The 21,561-nt window shown below is 41.0% G+C and overlaps 1 protein-coding gene across 10 annotated transcripts in view; it reads left to right on the forward strand.

The window, feature by feature from the left end:
* ANO10 (anoctamin 10) overlaps nt 1-14,999 on the forward strand; it is a 118,388-nt gene extending 103,389 nt beyond the window's left edge. For all 10 annotated transcript variants that reach the window (XM_030446114.1, XM_030446116.1, XM_030446117.1 and 7 more), the window contains one exon: nt 14,105-14,999. In XM_030446114.1, the coding sequence (XP_030301974.1) occupies nt 14,105-14,140 (36 nt within the window). In that variant the 3' untranslated portion in view covers nt 14,141-14,999. The remainder of the gene's footprint in view (nt 1-14,104) is intronic.
* Nucleotides 15,000-21,561: the final 6,562 nt, after the last annotated feature.

A 21,561-nucleotide genomic window follows, 5' to 3' on the forward strand; every position in this document is an offset into this window, starting at 1 on the left:
CCTTCAAAGACTTGTTAGGAGGAATGTAACTTTCAGTGCAAAGAAAATATTTTGAAGGTTTACAGACATGTGCATGCATGCTGACTCGGTAGCTTTTGATAGGAGAGAAATAGAAAAGAGGATTATAAAAGTCTTCATAACTATTTTGGTAATTTTCTTGTAGGGAAATGAGATGCCTCTGCCAGAATGGCTCCCGAGGCCCAGGTTTCTAAGATTCACATCAGACACTGAGTTTTGTGTGGTAGGTAACTATTTACATTGCAGTGTTTATATAGTGTAGCCCATACAGGACTTACATTAGGACTTCTGTTGTCTTAGCTCTGTATAAAAAGGCACAAGTGTTAAGTTTCTGCCCCAGAGGACTTTCTGGACATTTCTACTATATACACAGGTCACTGTCTGGATGGCCATGCAGGTTCCAAAAGGTTTGTACAGTTCTGCCTGTGAGCTGCTTTTGGTTACCTAGGAAAAAAAAGATTATTTGAAAAAGCATGGACATGGCCGTAGATGTTTACAGACAATTTTAGCTGCTATTGGAAAAGCAGAGCTGCCTGAAACAAAAGAAGGATTGCAGGGTGTTTGTTGAAGGGAAGCTCTTTGCTTTAAGAGTCTGGGATAAATTGAAAAACTGTGGAAGTCTGTTTCCCTGTAACAATGAGTTTTCTTACCAACATCTTAAATTGATGGATTTTTAAAAGGTAAGAGTACTCGTATATATATATATAAAAGGTAGCATACATATATATATATATATGTGCTAAATATGTAAGTTTCTTGTGACTCTTCGTTCTTCCTGTGTCTGACTTGAGAGATGCTATCAAATTAATCAGTCTTGTCTCTTTAAAAAAGGCTTGACCATCTTTGGGGCAATGGAAAGGTCTGTTCTTGCCACATTTTAGCTAGCATTTGGTAACCAGTGGTGTGGTAAAATCTTAATGAAAATGAAAGACAGATGGGTTTGTGTTGATAAATATTCTTGAGCAAGAATTTATCTGGTCTGCCAAACTGAGAAACTAGTGGCTAAATTAGGCTGGCATGTGGCATGACACCTTTCTTCTGCAGGTGGAACACACCCAAGGTTTCCCTTACTTTTTAAAAATTTAGTGATGTTGAAATAATCAGACCAAACCATTAATTACTTCATCAAGTTACTTCTTCTCTGGGAGTGGTCAGTAGTATTATTTCCATGAGAAGAGTACCAAAGTGTAGTGAACACAGTGAAAACTTCAGATTAACTGTTAGTGGGAGCAGTTTCTTCCTTTCTCTACCAATTAGTAGTAAGCTTATCTCCTGAATCAGATTAATATTTATGTCTGTTTCAAAACCAAGATTATTTTTAATGCCACTATGGAGGTTCCTGCTCTTTGTATAAGCATCTAAACACGAGTATTTATATGGCTTTTAGTAGTTCTGAGTTGTATTTTATTTTCACTGATCAGCAGAAATCAAGAAGAAAGATTAATTTATTCACTAACACGGGGAAAAGAGTTCTTTTTTTCTTTTTAGTTGAACCCTTCCTATTCTGTAAGAGAGCAAGTTTTGTTAAGGTGTTACTTACGTTTTCCCCAGTAGTATTTGTGTTTATTCCCATGTCACAGAAAGATCAAACAAACTCAAGAAGCAAGTTCAGCAGATGGCAGTTTCAATGGGATACATTTCTTTGATCACAATTTAATAAGGCTGCAAAATTCAGGAATAATTATTTGAAGGTTATTTATATAGGAGATTAATGCTTAGCAGCATAGAGTAACATTATTATATATATTAAACTAATGCTTAATGCTACTTAGCCTTTAGGTATAGTGTCTGCTGAAGAACTCCTTTGCTGCTGTGAAGTGTGAATTCCCCATAAAGTTATGGTGGCAATATTAGCCAATTTCCAGATTTCACAGGTTACAAATGAGGAAGACATGAGGAAGAGAATTCTCAAGGTAACAAAAAACCTAAAGAAACAGCACATGGAAACCAAAGCTTAACAGCCTCATGATAATATTGTTCATAAGACCCCTTTAAATATAAGCATCATACTGACTTTGCTCATTCCCATGGAACTAGCATTGTAAAAATCTCCTTTATTTGTTCTCCTCTGTGTGTATATGCTTTGTTTTACACTTTTTGTATATGTATAGATGCAGTATACTGGTACAGAGAGAGAGAGAATGGGAATCTGTGTCTGTTCTATTGAGTTATTTTTGCAGATGCACTCTTACACTGGCTTACTGTAAACCACAGCCTACTATTCCATTTCTTTTTACTGGGCATTCTCTTTTCCTTTGATGTGTTTGCTTACACCACTGGTAATTAGTATTATTTCCTATTAATACAGACAATTCTGTGCTCTTTTTTTTTTGTCTGTGTGTGAGAGGTGTTTGCATTAGATTACTGAAGAATTTACAGGCATTTTCCTATGCCTGTAAATTATTATTATTTTAGGAAAGGATATAAGTGACTGCCATGAGTTTTGCAGTTCTGTTGGTCCTATATGGTATATGGAATTTTCACTTTTTGTTTTCTGATTGTTTCCAGTGCCAAAAAGGAAACGTGAGCATATGAACACTGACATATTATCAAGCTCAAGGTGCAGAAAATGGATTTCTGCAGCTTGTTAATATTTTGTAATTATTTGTTCTGTCCCGGCTTGTGTATTGGATTTGCCCTGAAGGATCTGTGGAAATATGTGTTCACCTTCCATCTTGAACTGTCACATAAATTTACAGTGACTCACTGGATAATAAGATCTCACTTTACTGATGCAAAACCATATCATATCTTAAACTTTTACTTAGAGTCCTTTGACAGCACTTACTGGCATGATTTTTAAAAATCTGGTTTGTCTGACAGATGTAACAACTTACTTTACAAGCATCTTAGCTATGAAATTTATAAAGCAATGTATTTTCAGATGAATGGTAATGTTCTATGGTGGTCCTATAGCAACAGGACAGAGTTTTAATGTGCTACAGCTGATGTGCTGGAGAGAAAATATTTTAGATACTTGTGGTTGCATGCTAAGTATGCATTTATTGTTGTGATAGATTAAAATCGAGCAACAGAAACGTGATGGCACTGGTAACCCGGAGTACCCAGAAAAAGCACTTCACAACGTGTAGGAAACCTTTCAAAGCAAAGCCTTCAGGTCTGGCAGAATTAAATTAGTGTGGCCATGTAATGTTCATTGCAATAGTTAAACCCTTGGTGCATGCTGAAGTGAGCACCATTAGCTCTAATTTCCACTGAAGCAAAAGGAAGTGGTCTGTCCAGGAGAGAGGCTGGACTGAAGCAGTGTGTATCTGTTCAACACATTTGTTTTTATTTCTGGGCTTCAGTTTGTTGTCAGGCTATATCCAGCCCCTCAGAGCAGAGCTGCGAAGCGGGGCTGTGCTAGCAGGACTTGGTTCATCCTTTCCTTCCCACTGCTCCTGAAAGTAATAGGGATGGATGAAAGCAGAAGGGATGGGAATGGGAGGAGGAGCGTGGCTCTCTTCCCACCTGGGAGCTGCCAGGCTCCAGGGCTACTCCTCTTGGCTGTTTTTCTGCCTTACCAACGAGTGAATTTAGATGGAGAAGGGAACAGAATCTCGGTTTGAAGGAATTGGAAGCAAATACCTAAAGGAGAGGGTGCAACTACGGCAGCAGAACACAGGGCAGGGAATTAGCAAAGGCATAAATAAGGGAAGGGAGTAAAATTCTTTAATAGAAGACAGCAAAAATACTTGTCAGAAATTAAAATGGAGAAGAAATAAGGAGGAATGTTATCAAAGCTCATGAAAATCGACTGTGGAAAAGACACGTAGATACACAGTATTGAGAAAGTAAAATCAATATGTTTACCCTTTTTTGTAATTATTCATGCGTTGCTTGGAAGTTAACAGTTTCAGTATGAAGTTCCAAATATAAAAACTGCAATGTTATTAAAATAAATTCTTACAGGTTTATAGGTATTTTCTATAATACAAGTAATCTACTTAAGCCTTTGTGTATTGTTTTGTTCAAAAAAATAAGTTAGCAGAGAGAAACTGGAATTACAGGGTTTGAAAAATAATAAAATTATTTTAGGATATTATTAAATATTATTAATAAGCAGCATGTTTGTTAAATATAATATATTTATTAAATATAATATTTAATTTATTAAATATATAATACATACATAATATAATAGATAATTTATTGACTATATAATATTAAAGTTTATTAAAATATATTTAATATATTTATATATAATATATTTATAAACTATATATTTAATATATTTATATATTAAATATTATATAATATATATAAAATATATATTTATATATTATATATTTTAATAGATTTACATATATGTTTAATATATAATATATTATATTTGCTAAATATAATATATTATTAAATATAATAACAGGATATTATTAAATATTATTAATAATATTAAATATTGTTATAGAGCGTAGGGTATTCCAAAGCAGATCTCGAAGAGTACATGCTAATATTCAATGTATCTACAGATTGTTGCATCTCTTCATATTACAAAGCAGCTTAAAATTCTCTTCAGACAAAAATTAGTAGCTCTTACACAGTTCTGGTTTTTCATAGCTTGCTCATTATTACAAAATAATTTCATAAGGCTTTGAAAAGAAATTGCTGATAATATTTGAGGCAGAAACCCACACAGTTTTGTTAGGGTCTCTGACAGCAAAACAGATGGCTCTGAAAAGGGATCTGTGGAGGGAAGAGTGCCCAGGGCATAGCAATACTGATGAGCAGAGCATTGATATAACTCACATGAGTACTTTGATTTTTCTAGTGAAAAAGCAGACAGACAGACAGGAACTTAACAATCAAGCACTAAAAATAATTATATGTAGTGATTATAAATAATGCCTGAAGATATGTTCCTTTTTTTCTGATCTGGAGTCCAATCTAGATTACTTAATTTCCTGTACAGAGGAGTAACCCTTTTTTTGTTGCTATTACTAATTTTTTGGAAACTGAGTAGGGCTCTGTATGGATCCACAAATTAATAAATTTGGAAATAAATTTGGGCCTGGGTTTACTATTCAGGCAAGATGGGTCTGACATGGAGCTGGGCAGAGCAGAAGGTGGACAGGGCACTGGTGTTTTGGGTGCTTGGGTGCTGGGCCTGGTGTGCCTGGGTACTGGTGACAACCAGAAAGTCATGGCACTTACAGGGTGGTTTTTTTGTCTTCTTCCAAAGGTTTGGAATAATTAATCTTGAGAGATCATGACATGGAGTCATGGAGACTCTCTTCATGGAGTCTTATTTCCTGCTGTTTTATGGATAACATGGAGAGGTGTTTCTGCTTCTGGTGTTTTCCTTTGTTCTTTTTGAGGCATTAAATATTTTAAAATAGTCTTTTGCCTTTTGTACAATAGAGTTTGATACAGGGTGTTGGCAAATACTGTGTGGATTTTGGCACACGTAACACTGGAACAGGCGCTGAGTGGTCTCATTTGGGCTAAACCTCTATGATTTGGGCTTGTGCACTCGAGAGGCTTGTGTCTGCAGCCCAGTGAGTCCCTTAGAATCATAGAATCATAGAATTGAAGGTTGGAAGGGACCTCAGAGATCATCAAGTCCAACCCTTGAACCACCGTTGCGGTTGCTAGACCATGGCACTGAGTGCCACATCCAGTCTCTTTTTAAATATCTCCAGGTATGGAGAATCCACTACTTCCCTGGGCAGCCCATTCCGATGCCTGATCACCTTTTCGGTAAAGAAATTCTTTCTAATATCTAACCTAAACTTCCCCTGGCACAACTTAAGACCATGCCCTCTTGTCTTGTTGAAAGTCGTCTGGCAAAAGACACCAACCCCCACCTGGCTACACCCTCCTTTCAGGGAGCTGTAGAGAGTGATGAGGTCTCCCCTGAGCCTCCTCTTCTCCAGGCTGAACAGCCCCAGCTCCCTCAGCCTCTCCTCATAGGGTCTGACCTTACATTCTTAAAATGGAAGCCCAGACCTCACGTAGCTTTGTATGTCTTGAAGGGGTTAAGTGGAAATGTATATTTTCTCAGAAGCTGTGGTGAGCTGGGTGTTTTTGACATCTCCTGAGTCATTCAGGCCAAAGCATGAGGAGGATGGGCTGTTGGGTCACCTCACCATGGGGCCTTCGAGTCCCTCACCTCTGGTGCTGGCATAAAGTCAGCAGCTGGGTTTGCTGTTTCTCTGCTGTGCCTCCTGGATCCTGAGACAGGGTGAGTGCAAAGCGTGTGAGTTTACACAGTAAATTAATGTATGGTGAGCAACCTGGTTCTTGGCCAGGGCGTTACTGCTGTTGCAGGTGGTGCAACTGTTGGCAAACTCATCGATGTCTGCAGTTCCACTTCAGTGTCAGGAGTATCCATACATTAGGGGTTTATGTTCAGAGAGTGAGTTAAATGCTGGAAGTGCAGGGTGTTTCTCTTCCAAAAGGTAAGTGCATGCTCAGGGACATCCTGCTTAGGGAGTGAACTTGTTAAAACTTCAGCAAGGAGGAATGGTTTGGTTTACCCATTTCTTCACGATGGTTAACTAGTAACTGCAAGCTGGTTGTTAACATTATCCAAAACTCCTGAGAAAGTAAATTTCATCATAGCTCACCCTGAAATCCTTAAAATGTTGTTGATGTGCTGTTAACCCAGGGATGAACTGCACCCTTAAACTGTAGTCAAATCTGCTTCATCCGGGTCAGCAAATTAAAGCAGTGCATGACAGGCATGGATCAGAAGGGCCCTGCTGTCTGTCCCCCAGATCTGAAGCTCAGTCAAGGTCATGTCACTTTGGATATTTTTGCATTGTTGATCTCATAGTTAATCAATAGTTCCTGACTCCAAAATCTATTGACTGGCTGCTTATTGGATGAGAGATAATTGCATAAGCTAAAGGGCAGTGTTTGCAAGGCTGGCATCCTGTGAGTGTGGTCAGAGACCACGCTCTTTGGTAGATGTTCAGATGTGTTGTTTAACTTGGTATGTTTGTCTTTTACTTTTGCAACTGCATGATCAGATATGGTGAAGAAACTGAAATTAAAAGACTATGAACTAAAACAAGATAAAAATAAATGTTCTGAGGGTCAGAATACTTACCCTGCACTTTTGAAGAAAGTATGAGGATACTCTCTAAAGCGGCTTCTACTATTTTTTCCACGTTTTTTATACTGTCTACTGAACTGAAAGAAGGTTCAGCAAAGGGTGACTATTACAGTAAGAATATTGTAGTGAGTATTCATTAATACTTTGCCATTTAAATCAGAGACAATATGAAAAAAACCAGAAAAAAAGTCTTGGAAAGGATTTACTACAAATGGGTTCCTTTGTCTGCTGTGGCTCATAGTGCTGTTAGACACAATGCTCTAAGGCACATATTGTGTGGTTCTGCAAGCTTTCCTGACTCTGCACTTACTGATTTTGCAAAATTGCTGTTTCATTAACATTAACTTTTTTACTTGGTATTCGGTCATGAATTGGGCATACAAGAAAAGAAAGACAGGAAATTTTTTTTTTTTGCTCTTACCAGCTATTTGTTGTAGCAGATCCCACTTCAGATCTATAGATTCCAGACAAGCTTTTCTGCCACAATTTCTGTAGGAACAAAACCAAAAATCTCTCAGCCTGGAAGGCTCTTACCAGCTATTTGTTGTAGCAGATCCCACTTCAGATCTGTAGATTCCAGACAAGCTTTTCTGCCACAATTTCTATAGGAACAAAAATAAAAATCTCTCAGCCTGTAAGGGACCTCAGAACCTCGTAGGCCAACCTCTTGCTTGAAGCGGGTTAACACCAAATTCAGGCAAAGTTGCTTGGGGCTTTTTGCAGTCAGATCTTGAAAATCTCCAAGGAGGGAGACTCTGAAACCTCCCTGGGCCTGTTACAGTGTTTAGTTATCCTTTTAGAGATTTTATCTCTGGTTCTTTAAGACCACTTCATTTTTGCTGTCCACCTCAGCTCCATCTTTTTGCTAACCTCCTTCTAGATATGGATAAGTGTCTCAGCCTTTTTCTCACAGGGTACATGCATCAACTCTTGAGTCCCATGGTTAAACTCAGTGAAGTTGATCACTATACCTCTTATAACTGGAGGGCCCAGACCTAAACACAATATTCCAGATGCAGCCTAGGGGTAAGGAGAATAATAGCTGCAGTGCTCTGTTTAAGGAACACTCATGAGAGAGTCCTTCTTGTGAGAGCTAAATACTTCAGTGTGTGTTTGTTATCTTCAGTTTAAAATTCTTCTCACCTTTTCATCAAAAATCTGCAATTTGGCAGATTTTCTTTAAAGTGACTTGTTTTCACTGGTTTGCAGCATCATGGGGCCATTGGTATTGTCTCTGCTAAATAAGGAAGCTTCAAAATTATCTCTATGTCTTGAAGAACAAATCTTCTATCATATTACTTAAGTAAGGAGGAAACAGTATTTGGGAAATCGATAGCTTTCAAGAAGACTTAAGGGTTGTACTGGATGTGTTTCTGAAAGTAAGCATTCTGTGTTATATTGTGGCTGTGTGGGTTTATAAACATAAGTATACTAGTCTAGAAGGTGTTTATTGCTATTGTAAACAAGCATCCCTTATCTCCAGCTGTGGCAACTAAGAGGTTGCTGAAAAACGGGTCAGTCAGAAATGAGGCTTAAAAGTTACCCCAAACCTCAAGTCTGTTCAGTTTCATTTCCTGCAGTGTGTTGAATGCCACATGTGGAAACCTTGAGGTTTTTGCAGTTGTTGGAAAACAGCTCAAGGCCTGAAAAACTACTTTTGTTTTGACTGTACACCATTAGGTAAGAATGATTTTAATAAATACAAATCATGTTTTCATGTTATAATTAATTTGAGGAAGTGAGAAAGTTACCATGTAATACTACACTTAATCAGTAAACTGCTGATGAGCTGTTCTACATGGTGAGTAAGGAAAAAGCAGATGACGTAACTGCTGATTAGAAACATCTGCCTGTGAGTATTCTTATAATTAACTATTATGGCTATTTACATGTCTGTTCTTCATATAGACAAGCATATATGTATGGTGAGTATGCATATTGAGAAGCACCAAACCAATGTGTAATTAACTCCTAGTTTCATTAATTATCACTTTTAAATTATTTTTTTCAAATTTTTTTCCTCAGGTTGTGGTTGAATTGTCGATGGGTGTTTAGATGCACAGTGGTAAAATTAATCACTGAATCATTAAGGTTGGAAAAGACCTCTAAGATCATCAAGTCCAACCATTAAGAGTAGTTAGTCTGGCTTACCAAGACAAGACCAATCATAACTGGAAAATAACGGTGTTCTAAGCATTTGACTCAGAGCTCAGCAAGTGCAAGAAATCAGCTTTAAACAGACAAGCAGACGAGATGCAAGGACTGCTAGCTACCTGGTGAAATGTTGGCTGTCCCATAAAAACCATACAGTATAGCTGAGGGTGTTTTACTAGGCCATGAGTGTGTGTGTGAAATGAGCAGAAATGCTGAGTTATCTCTGTCATCTTCTAGTGCAGCAAGAAGGCCACAGATGGGTTTGCAAGGTAGGGTTGGTGAAAGGCAGCGCAGGCTTCTCAGCCACAGGGGCAGAATGAAGCATCCCACTGGGGCACACAGAGTTCTTGCTCAAAACAGCCTGACTGGTCAGGGTGAGATGCAGGGCATCTTGGGGTCCATCCATGAGCTCCATGCACAACAGAGTTTGAACCTGAAGGAGGGTCATGGTTCTCCTCGTGCTGTGCAGAAGTGACCTGGATTCCAGTTGAGGCTGTGGCTTGAGCAAAGCCCAAGTGCTGGTGGTGATCACTCCCTTGGCTACCCAACCAGTTTTGCTTTAGTTGAGGTTTGTGGTGTTGCTGTTCTTTCCTGCTTGTATTTGTAGCTGTTTCTTTTACTTGCATGTATTAAGTAGTATTGTTCATAGCACTGAACCACAAAATCAGACACCTGTAGACCCCCCTAACTGGATAGATACCTGTCATTGAAATTTATTTTGTGTTTCTTTCTGATTGTGAATACATGAAAGAAGCAGCCAGGTTCCCAGCCTTGGCATACAGCTGCATTTGTGGTGTGAAAGTATCAGTCATGCTTTATTGAAGGGTTTTCAGAAAATTTAATGTTGAAATGAAGTGGAATCTAATTGACTGGTAAAGCCTATTTGTAGACCACATTGAAGAGGTTTTGCTGTTTCTACTAAAAGCACTGTCTAATTGTATTACATGTGCTTTGCAAAGAAATTTAAACTTAATAAAAAGGAAATAGCGGATGTGCTGAATTACAGCAGATAAATATTTAGGGTGATTCCTAATGGTGGGAATTTATTTTTAGAATAAAATTTACTGTACCCCCCATAAAATAAACCCATATTAGTTTAAACACATGCTTCAGAGTATTGCATGCATAGGCTACTGCTGCAGAGTGTGCTGCAGACCATGAAGTTAGCAGAGCCATGCAACAGGAGAGGGATGTGGTCCTGAGTACTGTGCAGAGCCAGGGCTTGCTTGCTAAGGGGCAGGGCTCCACCATCAGTTTAAGAAGGAGGTTTAAGAAGAATCCTCGTGTTTGGAAAGGACCTTCAAGCTCATTGAGTCCAGCTGTTAGTCCTACACCACCTTACCCACTAAATCATCTCCTGGAGTGCCACATCTACCTGTTTTTTTAATACCTTCAGGGATAGCGACTCCTCCACCTCCCTAGGCAACCTGTTCCAATGGTTGTCATGCACCAGCCACCTGTTCTGCAGAACAGAAGCATAAACCTTTTACTAGTAATTCTCAGCTGGTGATAAATGAAGAATGAATGGTTCACTGAGCTACCTCATTTCTGAACCATGCCTCTGGTCAGTTTTCAGAGGCTTTTAGCACACCTCAACTGAGCATGGTTACAATCATGATATAACTAGTAGCTTTAAAAATAGATTGTGAACTTTTAAATTTCTTTTTCTGTGTTTTAAAATGCCACTTAAGAGGTGTCATTTTGATGGAAGAGTACTTGAGTCAGTCCCACAGGTTTTTCACTGAGCCTGTTGAGACCATCAAGGGAAAGGTGATCTTAAATATACTTTGTGAGTTCTCTTTCTCAGTATGAGAATTAAAAAAATGGTACCTTTCCCATATGTTGTCCTGGAGAACTATGTTCCCAATAAAAAGAAAAATCTCCTTTCACAGTAAAAGAATTAAAAATTCTTCAGCCTGTACTTGGCAAAGAATTTCACTGATGGTGCCACCATGTGTTGCTTGCTGAGGTGATAGCTCTTTGGGGAGCCTGGTGCTGCCAGATACTGTGATGTATGTTTTGGTATTAGAATTTATAAAGAAGACATGAAATATGCAGCTCTTGGAGTTCTCACATTGCTTACGATTCATTTCCTGAACTACATTCGTGACTGCATTTGGGATGGTTTTGCCCAGGCTGTGTGTGCTCTTGGCAGCATGTGAAGCTATTTTAAGGGATTTTTCTACTCACTGGCCCACTGAAGAAGCTGGGAATTTTGTTTGTTTGTCATACAATTAAAATATACTAACATAAGATTGCCAGCATGAGAAAACACTAGCCTAAGATTACCACAGTTAAAATTAGGAGAGCCTTCAAAAATGAAAGACAGTAGTACTGCTTGTACAGAATTTTTTGCCAAATTACCACCTAGTCATCATTAATAGTCACATGTTTGGGTTTTTTTCCAAACTTTGGTGTGCCCTGCAGAAATCTGAAAATAAAAATACCTCTCTAGTTTTCTGTGTTTCTCATCAGTCCCAATACAATTACAACAGCACTCTGAATTTTAAGGAATCATTCGAAAACAAGAGAATTAGGTTTGAATTAGATGAAATATGAACTGGATTAAGTTGCTGTCTTCTGTGTCTTTTTGATATGTTTTTGCAATAGAGGTAGAAGTCACTTCTAATTAAGATGTAGTTTCATACAGACATTTATTGCAATAAATGAATTAGGATGCTGAAGAGGAATCTGCCAGCACTTAGCTATGGCTTTTTTTCTGCACTGTTGCTATGGAGAAGAATATAAATATTTGCATCACAAACTAATTTTACTTCCCTTAAAGATGGCATGGAAATACAGATAAAAATAGTAAAGAAGAGTTATTGTACATGGGGTTTATCATGCAGAGTAATGTTTTGGAATGGCTTCAGGCACAGACTAGCAGCAAAGTTAGAATGTGTTGTGTTAAAGCAATCTGACATCTTTATGTTACAGGATAGGATTCGAATTAAAGCATCCACTGTATTTGTGGTTTCCTCTTTTCTAGTTTTTTTTTGATAGCATTATTAATTATTTGTCTTTCTAGTAGCTCATGTGTACTGAGCCGTTTGTGTAAACTCAAGTACAAGGATAAAAGGAAGAACTTTAACTTAGAAGGACCTGTTCATCTACCACTGGGTGGATGATTAGGCAACTACCCAGATGCTTAGGAGCTGGAATCTCCATCAGTTATTTCTTCCTATGATCACTCCTGGTTTTTGTGTCCTGCCTTTTTTCTTTCCTTGTCTGCCAAATTGCCTCTGAGGCAGCCCCCATGATGGACACCAGCAGTTCTGTGCATGTCTTTGCCTTTGCCCCTCACCCTGTCCTTTGGGCTGGTCTCCACCCAGTCTCCTTCCTTTGCTGTTGTCTCTCAGTCTTATTGTTTGGGGACTTAAGTCACTGTAATTATTTTTTAGTATATCAGGGTGGTTTCCAGCCTTCCAGACTGTGCAGTGCCCTTAGCTGATAACCTCAGGTGATGAGTGAGTTGCTTTTGGCACAGTTTAAACCTCTCTCTCTTCCTGCCTCTGCAAATTCTATATTATAAAACATACTCTTGAACAAGAAGCTTCAGAGAGTGGCCCTGGTCTCTCTTACTCAGCAGATATTTTCGACGCCTGGAATTGTTATTCTGGTTTCACACTGAGATCTCTCTGGTAACGTCCTAAGATAATGAAAACAAAACCGGTTAGCCACAGGGCTGGAAATAACACATACCACCACAGCAGTCTGCTTTATATCACAGGATGTTTTTGTTCAAAACAGAAGCAAACAAACAAACAAACAAAAAAAATAAAAAGGAGAAGAGAGGAGGCATTACAGAAATATTGAGTTATGGACACAGCATTTGTGCAATGGGAAAGTGGGATAGCTTTGTGTCAGTAGTTCATTGATGGGTTAGTATCCTTTAAAAACTTAGGTTTTAAGGCTAAATGACTTCTATGTTTGTTCTAAAAATTAAAAAAAAAAACCCTCTTCACTCTTGAAGACTTCACAGTGAACTAAAATTTTTTATCAGTAAAGAATGTGCCTTCAAAAATGTACATAGTGCTTGGCCAGTAGGTAGATTCTCCCACTGACTAAGTAGACTGCATTTGTGTCTTCAGCATGAGTATCTGCTCTGACAAGGAATAATTAATTTTTATTTTCTACTTTCCTTTGTGTCCGAGATTCTGATATCGAAGCCCTTCATTGTGGTGAGCATTTTGCTTATCCAAAGTTATCTCAAAGTACCTTCCTGTGTTTTCCTAAACAGACAAACAAACAAACAGATCTGTGATTCAGAGATAAGCCTCCTTAATTCCAGCCTGGATTTTGATGTCTTCCTAAGTTATAAGAGCAGGTTTCCAGTGAAGCCATCAGCTCTATCTCTCCATGCTTGCTGCCATTGGTTTAGGTAGCAGCCAGTGCTGCCTAAGAAGAGCTCAAGCAACTCTCAGTTATCCCACAGAGGACTGGCAAAAGACAGGTCCAGTGCAACAATAATTTCCCCTGGCTTCTCATTTTGCCAGTCCTACAGCGGTTCCCCTTGGTCATGAGTTTGAGGGGGGAGGTGTTTTGTTTTTTCTGTATCTGTTGGGCCCCTTAATTTCAGCCTGAGGACTTATTTAACATGAAAATAATTAAAAAACTCACAGACTGCATCATCATTTGCTGAGTCTTTGGGTGGGAAAAGCAATGCCTCGGTTAAAACTGAGCCGTGGGTAAAAGCCAGGCGTAAACAGATTCGTGTTTTTGTTCTTTAACTACGGAAGCTGGAGGTAATTGTTTTGTGTAGGTTTATTATGCTGTCAGATTCAGCAGCCTCCTGCTCTGGGATGTAGCTGCTGGGTGTAATCTGTCACGCTGCCCTTAGCCTCTCTCTTCTCTTTCTCCCTTCTCTCGCAGCAAATGCAGCTCGCGGCTGAGTCACTGAAGGAGTAAACACGGAGGAAGGAAGGCAGGAGGATGACTACAGCAGTCACGTGCCAACCCAGGTGCTTCTTCTGCACTTGTTTATGATGATGTGTAGTGCTCGGAGTCTGCACCCCACCATCTATTCAGTAGGTGGCATCTGCTTATATGATAACTTGGTAAATACTCTCTGCCTGATGCTGCAAAAAAAAAAAAAAAGTTTTCTCTTCGTTTCTTACACACAATCGATGAAGTTCACGCCACAAAGAGCACTCCAGATTATGAGGGGTCTGGCTGAAATCTGCCAGGCTCACCATGCTTTAAGTGATTGAAAGCAGATTCTGTGAGTAAGCGTCCAGAAGCTAACGAGAGTTTTCAACTGTAACTTTGTAAAATCCAGAAAAAAAAAAAGAAGGTAAACCAGAATTTAATTTATTATGTACTGCCCCTTCGGGGTTGTTGCTCCTCTCGTTCCTTTATTACAATAGCTAATCAATCCTATATTATTTCAATATACATATAGCTTATTATCTACTGTTTGCACACAGCAAATTAATTTAAGTGTTTTATAGAGTGCATAAGCAAATACATGATTGTTTTCTATATTATCTGAGAAATATTTGAATATAAATATTATAAAGTATGTGTTATATACTCCTGTATGCGAGTCATCTAAATAAGTGACAACTAAAATCTTTTCAAAAGCCAAGCAAAAAGCATTCAGTAGGAAACAGGCTGCTGATCAGTAATTTATGAGCTATATTTATTTTTTTAATTTACATTACATTTTGGTATCACTTCCCAGGCTCCTGAACTGCATTATTGTATGATGGGTCTCTTGAATAAACGAACTGATAGTAACAGATCAATTAAACTTGATAATATACCAGTACTTGTGTATGTAGTGAATATCTGATTATTTTTCCTGTGTTTCATAAATAGGTGATTTTTCTAATGTTTTGTTGTTTTCTGACAGTAGCAGGAGCAAAATCTACAGTGTTTGCTCCTGTGACCTTGAGCCAGTTTGCTTTCTCCTGCTGTGAGCTTCCTGTTTGGTAGATGTAACTCACCTTGAATATGCAACACTTTTTGCAATTCTGTTAGGAAAAATCTGCTGTTATATTAATTAAGGTATCTGCCTACTTTGCACATTTCAGATTTCTGCCACAGGGCCCCTAGAGCAGAGTAACACAACTAAGCCAAAATAAGGTGTTCTGTCTAGAGTTTAAAAATAGTATTCCTCAAACTCTGCCAGCGTGACCCAGTAAGATCCGACTCCTTTCCCTTGGGGAGAGGAGCAAAACCATGCTACAGATGCTCTCTCTCTGTTCTTGCTTCTCCCACCGTCTGTCCCTCACGCTGCTGCTATTTCAGGGGGATCTCACGGGCTGCTGCTGTTTCACAGCCTGTTCCCAAAGCTGCAGCAGGGTTGTTGTGTTTGCACGGGCTCTCCCCTCAGCAGCCAGCAGAGATCTCTGAGGGAAGCCCATCTCCTTTCCTGTAGGGCTGTAGAGATCTGAAAAAGAAGCTTTTTTGGGAGGAGGGGACTAGCATGTTCCCTGTCACAGCTCCCTGGTTTTGCAATTTCTTTCCCACTTGGATCTGAAGTACCTCACGTTTGTTCAAGCCTAGTCAGTGGTTTTGAGTGAACAGTTAAAGAGAAGAAAAATCTGTGGGATGGGCTTCTGGTGGGATATGTTCTTGTGAGCTTGTCACAGCATTTTGAAGAGATTCTTCTGGCCTCTTCTTTGTGCTGGTGTGTGAGCGTAAAGCTGGCATGTTTTGCTGATGGGAACTGTATCAAGTGTCTGGAATAACTTTCTAAGCTGGGTTGGAAAAAAACATAAAGTTGTGTCTCAGCTATGATCATGTGAAAAAATAAGTAATGACTTGGACAAAACTGACTTCGTGGTTGTCCTTCTCCTTCCATTCTCCTGTTTTCTGTAGACTAATAGAAAAATCACTGCTAAGGCTTAAGCACCCAGTGCTGTGACATCAGCTGTTGCTCTTGGCTTTGGCAAATGAATCACAGAATCATCTGGGTTGGAAAGGACCTCAGAGATCATCAAGTCCAACCCTTGATACACTTCTGCCACGGTTATCAGACCATAGCACTAAGTGCCACATCAGTCTCTTCTTAAAAACCATCAGGGATGGAGAATCCACCACCTCCCTGGGCAGCCCATTCCAATGTCTGATCACCCTCTCTGAAAAGAATTTCTTCCTAATATCTAACCTAAACCTCCCCTGTCAGAGCTTAAGTCCATGCCCTGTTGTCCTGCTGGATAACTGCCTGTGAAAAGAGACCGACCCCAATCTGGCTACACCCTCCTTTCAGGGAGTTGTAGAGAGTGATGAGGTCTCCCCTGAGCCTCCTCTTCTCCAGAATAAACAGTCCCAGCTCCCTCAGCCTCTCCTCCTAAGATTTTCTCCCTTCATGGCCTCTTTGCTCTCCTCTGGACCCACTCCAGCACCTCAGTCTCCTTCCTGATGATATTGAAGCATAGTAAGTGGAGGCATAATATGCCTTCACTTCTGCTTAGTTTCCTTACCTACAAACAGGTATAATACTGTTCTTTAAGTGGATTCTTCGCCTAAAGCTGGTAAGTATGAGGGAATTATGACCACCTGTAGTGTGAGTGAGTAAATATGGTAATCTTTTGTTTTATAGGGTTAGAATTTGTTCTGATACTGAGAGAACTCTTGTTTTAGTATCACAGCTCGTATACAAACATGAGTGGTTCTGTCATAATTATCACTTCAGCTTGCTAAAAAATGTTACCCGTGATAACATTTTGTCACTCAACTGATATTTAGAGCCTATTCCTCTGTGTGCTGCTTTGTCCTTTTACTGGGGGTTTGATATTGGTTTTATATTTGGTTTTGGTTTGTTTTGTGTTTTTTCAACCTTTATGGTGCCACCTGTTTTCATTTCTTTTTTGAGAGGAAAAAAATGTTTCTATCCATGCTTTTCTGAATACCTCCATGTGATTTTCATTCTTTCTGCTGTAGGTACCTCTGTAAAAATTGTGGGATGTGAGAGATGAATCGTACTGACAAAAAGGAAAAAAAAATCTGTTGTCAGATGAAAGTATTAGAGAGGATGAATAAGGTATTTACCAGTAAGATAATTACCAGTAATTTACCAGCCATTCACAAGCTGTGGAATCTGAGTCTGCTCCTACTCTGGGTAGCTGTGTTCCCAAGGCCCTTGGGAGTACAGACTTCATTTTCCCATTGTGCTCAGGCCAGTCCCTGGTGCAGAGCTGACACAGGAGGCTGTTGCCCTGTTTTTTTCAGCTTCCAATAGAGAAGGTGACAGCGGGCTACAGGGGGAAGCAGCATGTGCACTGAAGGGAAAGAAGCAAAGCCACCTGGATCAGGAGTGTCTGCTTCCCTGTAAGCATCTTCTGTCTCCTTCCTTGGGCTCACTGAGCAGTTAGGAACAGCAATAGTTGAAGCTGCACCTTGGGCCCTTTCAGGCAGAGGGTGATGAGGGGTTTGTAGAAAGCCTGAATGGACTTTGAGCAGCTGCTCCAGGGCTGGGCACAGCCCCATTCACACAGTGCCTGTGCCCCCATCCTGGGCAGCAAGTCCATCCCTGGAGGTTGATGGCCCAGTCTCTTATCCACCTGGAGAGAGCCCTAAAGACAGCCTTGGTGCTGGGCCTTCCAGGGCTGCAGGCTGACAGACTCATGTCTGTGGCAGTTCTTCTAGTGCCTGTGTCTTGGAATTAGAAGGAGGGCAGCTCTGGTCTAAAGCTTTAGTGAGAAACCTAGGATGAGTTTGGAGGCATCCTGCTTGGAAAAATGTGTAGGAGTAGCCTGTGCTTATCCGTAAGTCCTCAATTCTGCATGGCTCTTTAGCAGCAGCAATTACAACCATGGAAGCTGTTTTTTTAAGGAAAGGGGCAGTCATAAATAATTTGCTGGTGATAAATCAGTTCTCTCATCAGGTATGTTATGAGCCATAGGTCTAATTGTGTGGCCCAGAGGGATCTGCTGACTCAGGATCTCTACTGTACTTGTAGGACTGCAGTATCTCTGTGAACTTGAAGACAGTAGAAGAGGAAAACACTGGAATCACTGCATTAGGGAAAGTTCTTCTGTAAGCAGGCAAGCAGCTCTGGTTATTTTAGCCTACCTCCATCAGAGGGAATCAGTCTTGAATCTCATTCAGTATTTGAACCAATGGAGAATTTATTTTTTTATTCAAATAGTGGGAACCATGCCTACTAATGTGCATTCTCTGGGGAATCTCTGCCATACCTCATCCCCGAAGTGGAGGGGCGAGTGCCAGCATCAGGTTTGGAGCTGACAGCAGAGCCTGGTGACTCACCTGTCAGTCCTGGAGCTGGATGCCCTTAGAGAGGCAGGATCTCTCTGCACCCCAGTGCTTGATATAAAACAGAGTGATGATGGCAGCTGTCATCACCAGAGTGATGAGGGTGGAAAAGGGCTCATCAGCCCTTCCTCTGAGCCTTGGGCACTCGAGCTGCGTGCATGTGGCACACAAGTGCCCAGAGAAAAACAGATCCTTCCCTCCTGCCTCCCCCAGCCCTGTATTTCTCAAGAGAGGGTAGTGAGAGGGAAGAGAGAGGAAGGTGTTATGCAAGGGTTTGCTGGAACTAATTCCTAAGGAGATCTGACATGACAGGTCTGAGAGCCTAGTGACATCCTTACAAAACCCTTGTGCTTTTCAAGTCCTCTGAAGTACCAAGTACACTTGCATTTTCTCCCATGACATAATTCTTAACATTTCCCAGTAACATCTGGGAAAGTAAATAGAGATAACTTCTTCTTTTCTGCTAGTGTAGTAGGCTTTACTATCACTAATTCAGGGTTCTTGACTTCTAGAAATTCATGTCATTTGTAATACACACATGTAGGCCAAACAGAGTCAACTTATCACAAGTTAACTATGGTTTTAAGATGAAAAAAATAAAACCAGCCACAGCCTGCACTTCAAAAAGGGAGCAGGCTGTGACAGCTACACAGCCATTGCTCATGCACTGACTGGGCTGCAGTGAGGGTGCTACCAAACAGGTGAGTCACTGTTGTGCTTTCCCAAGTTCAACCCTGTCAATGTTATTATTCAAACACCTTCTGTTGACAGCAACTCATCACCTGGAATTGGCAACCGACATAGCTGACTCATTCATGTTAATTTAACCATGAGAAGGCTGCCAGGATGGCTTGGTTGTCTCTTAGTGTTTGGGACACTTCAGTTTGTCCCGTTCTGTGTTTATGGCCAGCCAGCCACGTTGGGATTTCTCTGTAACTGGCTGGCAAGTTTCTTTATTTGCTAATGAAAAATTAATTTAAAAAAAAATAAATCTGACCTGGTCTTACAAGAGGATGGCAATACAAGATTCACCTTGTGCTTTTCCTCCCTGAGCCCTGGTCACAGCCCCAGGGGTCCCTTGGGTGCTCCCTGCCTGCTGCTGCCTCCCCCTCATGTTACTTGGGGCTGGGGGCTCACAGCCAGGGCAAGGGCCCAGCTGCAAAAGCTGTGGGGTTGTTACAGATGCACACAACTGGCCCAGTTTAAACCAATCACACATCGTTTGCATTTAAGTACACAACACCTTAAATGCCATTGATCCCTCTAAGTGTGCCCAACAACCTTTCTCTGTAGTACCCTCACTGGCTGCTTCTTTCTGTTTCATGAGCAGTTAAATCACTGCAGAAGAGCTTGAGCAGGTTGTTCTGAGCTGCTCCAACCACAGGTCACCAGAGACATCAAGGGTGAGCTGGGAACATGTGGGAGGAGGAGATACCAGAGAAACCTCTCCTGCCCTGCACTAGGACCCCCTGCTGCTGCTGGGGCAAAATGGGCAGAACGTGTTTGAGAGCACAGGTAAGCTCTGCTACCCCTTCCTCAACCTGAACTGCTTTTCTCAGTACCTTGGAAAAAATACAGCCCAAACCAACCAACCAACCAAACCCGCTGTTCTACAGCAGCCACTCGTTAGGGCACGGCTGTTTGTGAGTCATGACAGTGACATTGCTCACCTGGATTTGAGCTTAGCTATTTGTTCTCTCACTTCTGTACCGACAGACTCCATGTTCAGCAGCAGATGCTTTCCAGCACATGGCAGCCTAAACACTGCAATGTTGGACACTGCTGTAAAGCGTACGCTGTGAAGCATTCGCAGTAAGTGGTATTAACTCCCAGGCTCCTGTTCTGTGTGACCACCCTTGCAGACAGGCTGCATCTTACACCAGGGCTTTAGGTCTCGGGAAGTTTGGGTGACAACAGCTTTGCTGTCACACAGTCGGTGTGCCCCACTACTCACTTAGACATGTACCAATGCTGATGCCAAACATGGGTTTGGTTTTGGTCTTTTTTTACTACTGCCCATTTTACATTGCAATGAATAATAGTAGTGGGTTGGATTTGGGTTAAAAACATTCAGCCTGCACTGGTGAAACTTCATCACAAGGAAAAAAAAAAAAAAAACAAACCACAAGTGTATACACCACCTCTGCAGACTGGCCAAGTGGTACACAGGCAGTCTTTTGACAGATGAAGCACCTTGTTTTACCCAGGTGGGACAGCAGGGGTGGGTGAGGCCAGAGACAGGACTCAGATCTGACTTACCTGGGCACAAGCAGAGCCTGTTATACTGAGTGTTCCTGAGCTGCCAGCACAGCTCCAGGTTTGCCAAGGTGGTTAAGCTGAACAAGGGAAGGTATCAAAAAACAGCCGATTAAGGTTACTAAGCCATTTCAGTCATCCTGAAGGCCTACCTAGGAAACCGATACCTCAGCCTTTAAGCAAAAACCCTTTTTAGCAGATGCCAGCCTATAGTGAAGAGGCAACCAGGTGCCACTAATTCCCAGGGAGTGGCATGAGCTTGTGTTAAGCCCACCTGTGCCTGATTAGGGCAGGGCCCCCACTGCACATGAGCAGGATTAGGGGGCCAATAAAAGGTGAGGCTCAAACTCACAGGCTCAGCTCAGTCCTGAGCAAGCCAGCAGAGAGGTCAGTTGCTCTCGGAGCAATAGCACCGATCCAGGCTGGTCAGCCCTGAGGGCTGAAGGCTCAGAGCACTACTTGTGAGTCTCTGCTGGAACACCTGGTTGGACCTTGAAGCGCCGTGCCCTAAAAAGAGGTTCATCTTGCTACACCAGCCATGACAGCTTTTAAGCCCAAACAAACAAGTTCTATCTAAGCAGCAGAGTAAGTGAAAGCTTGCAAATTAACACGCATCCACACCCAAAGCTGTATTTTTTTTTCAGAGAAAACTTACGTTTCTACCACTTTGTTTTACTTTATGACTCTGTGACCTTGGGAAGTGCTGTCCAGTGCCCACAGCACTGGGAGCTGCTCCCAGCACACCGGACTCCAGAGGGTCTGACCCGACCCGGGGCACAAGGCCAGGAGCTCGTGCTGCCCTCACACAGTGAACACCAGGAGGAACAAACGGCATTGAGGTGCACAGCATG

This window comes from Calypte anna, chromosome 2, assembly GCF_003957555.1.
Source record: "Calypte anna isolate BGI_N300 chromosome 2, bCalAnn1_v1.p, whole genome shotgun sequence".
Lineage (NCBI taxonomy): Eukaryota > Metazoa > Chordata > Aves > Apodiformes > Trochilidae > Calypte > Calypte anna.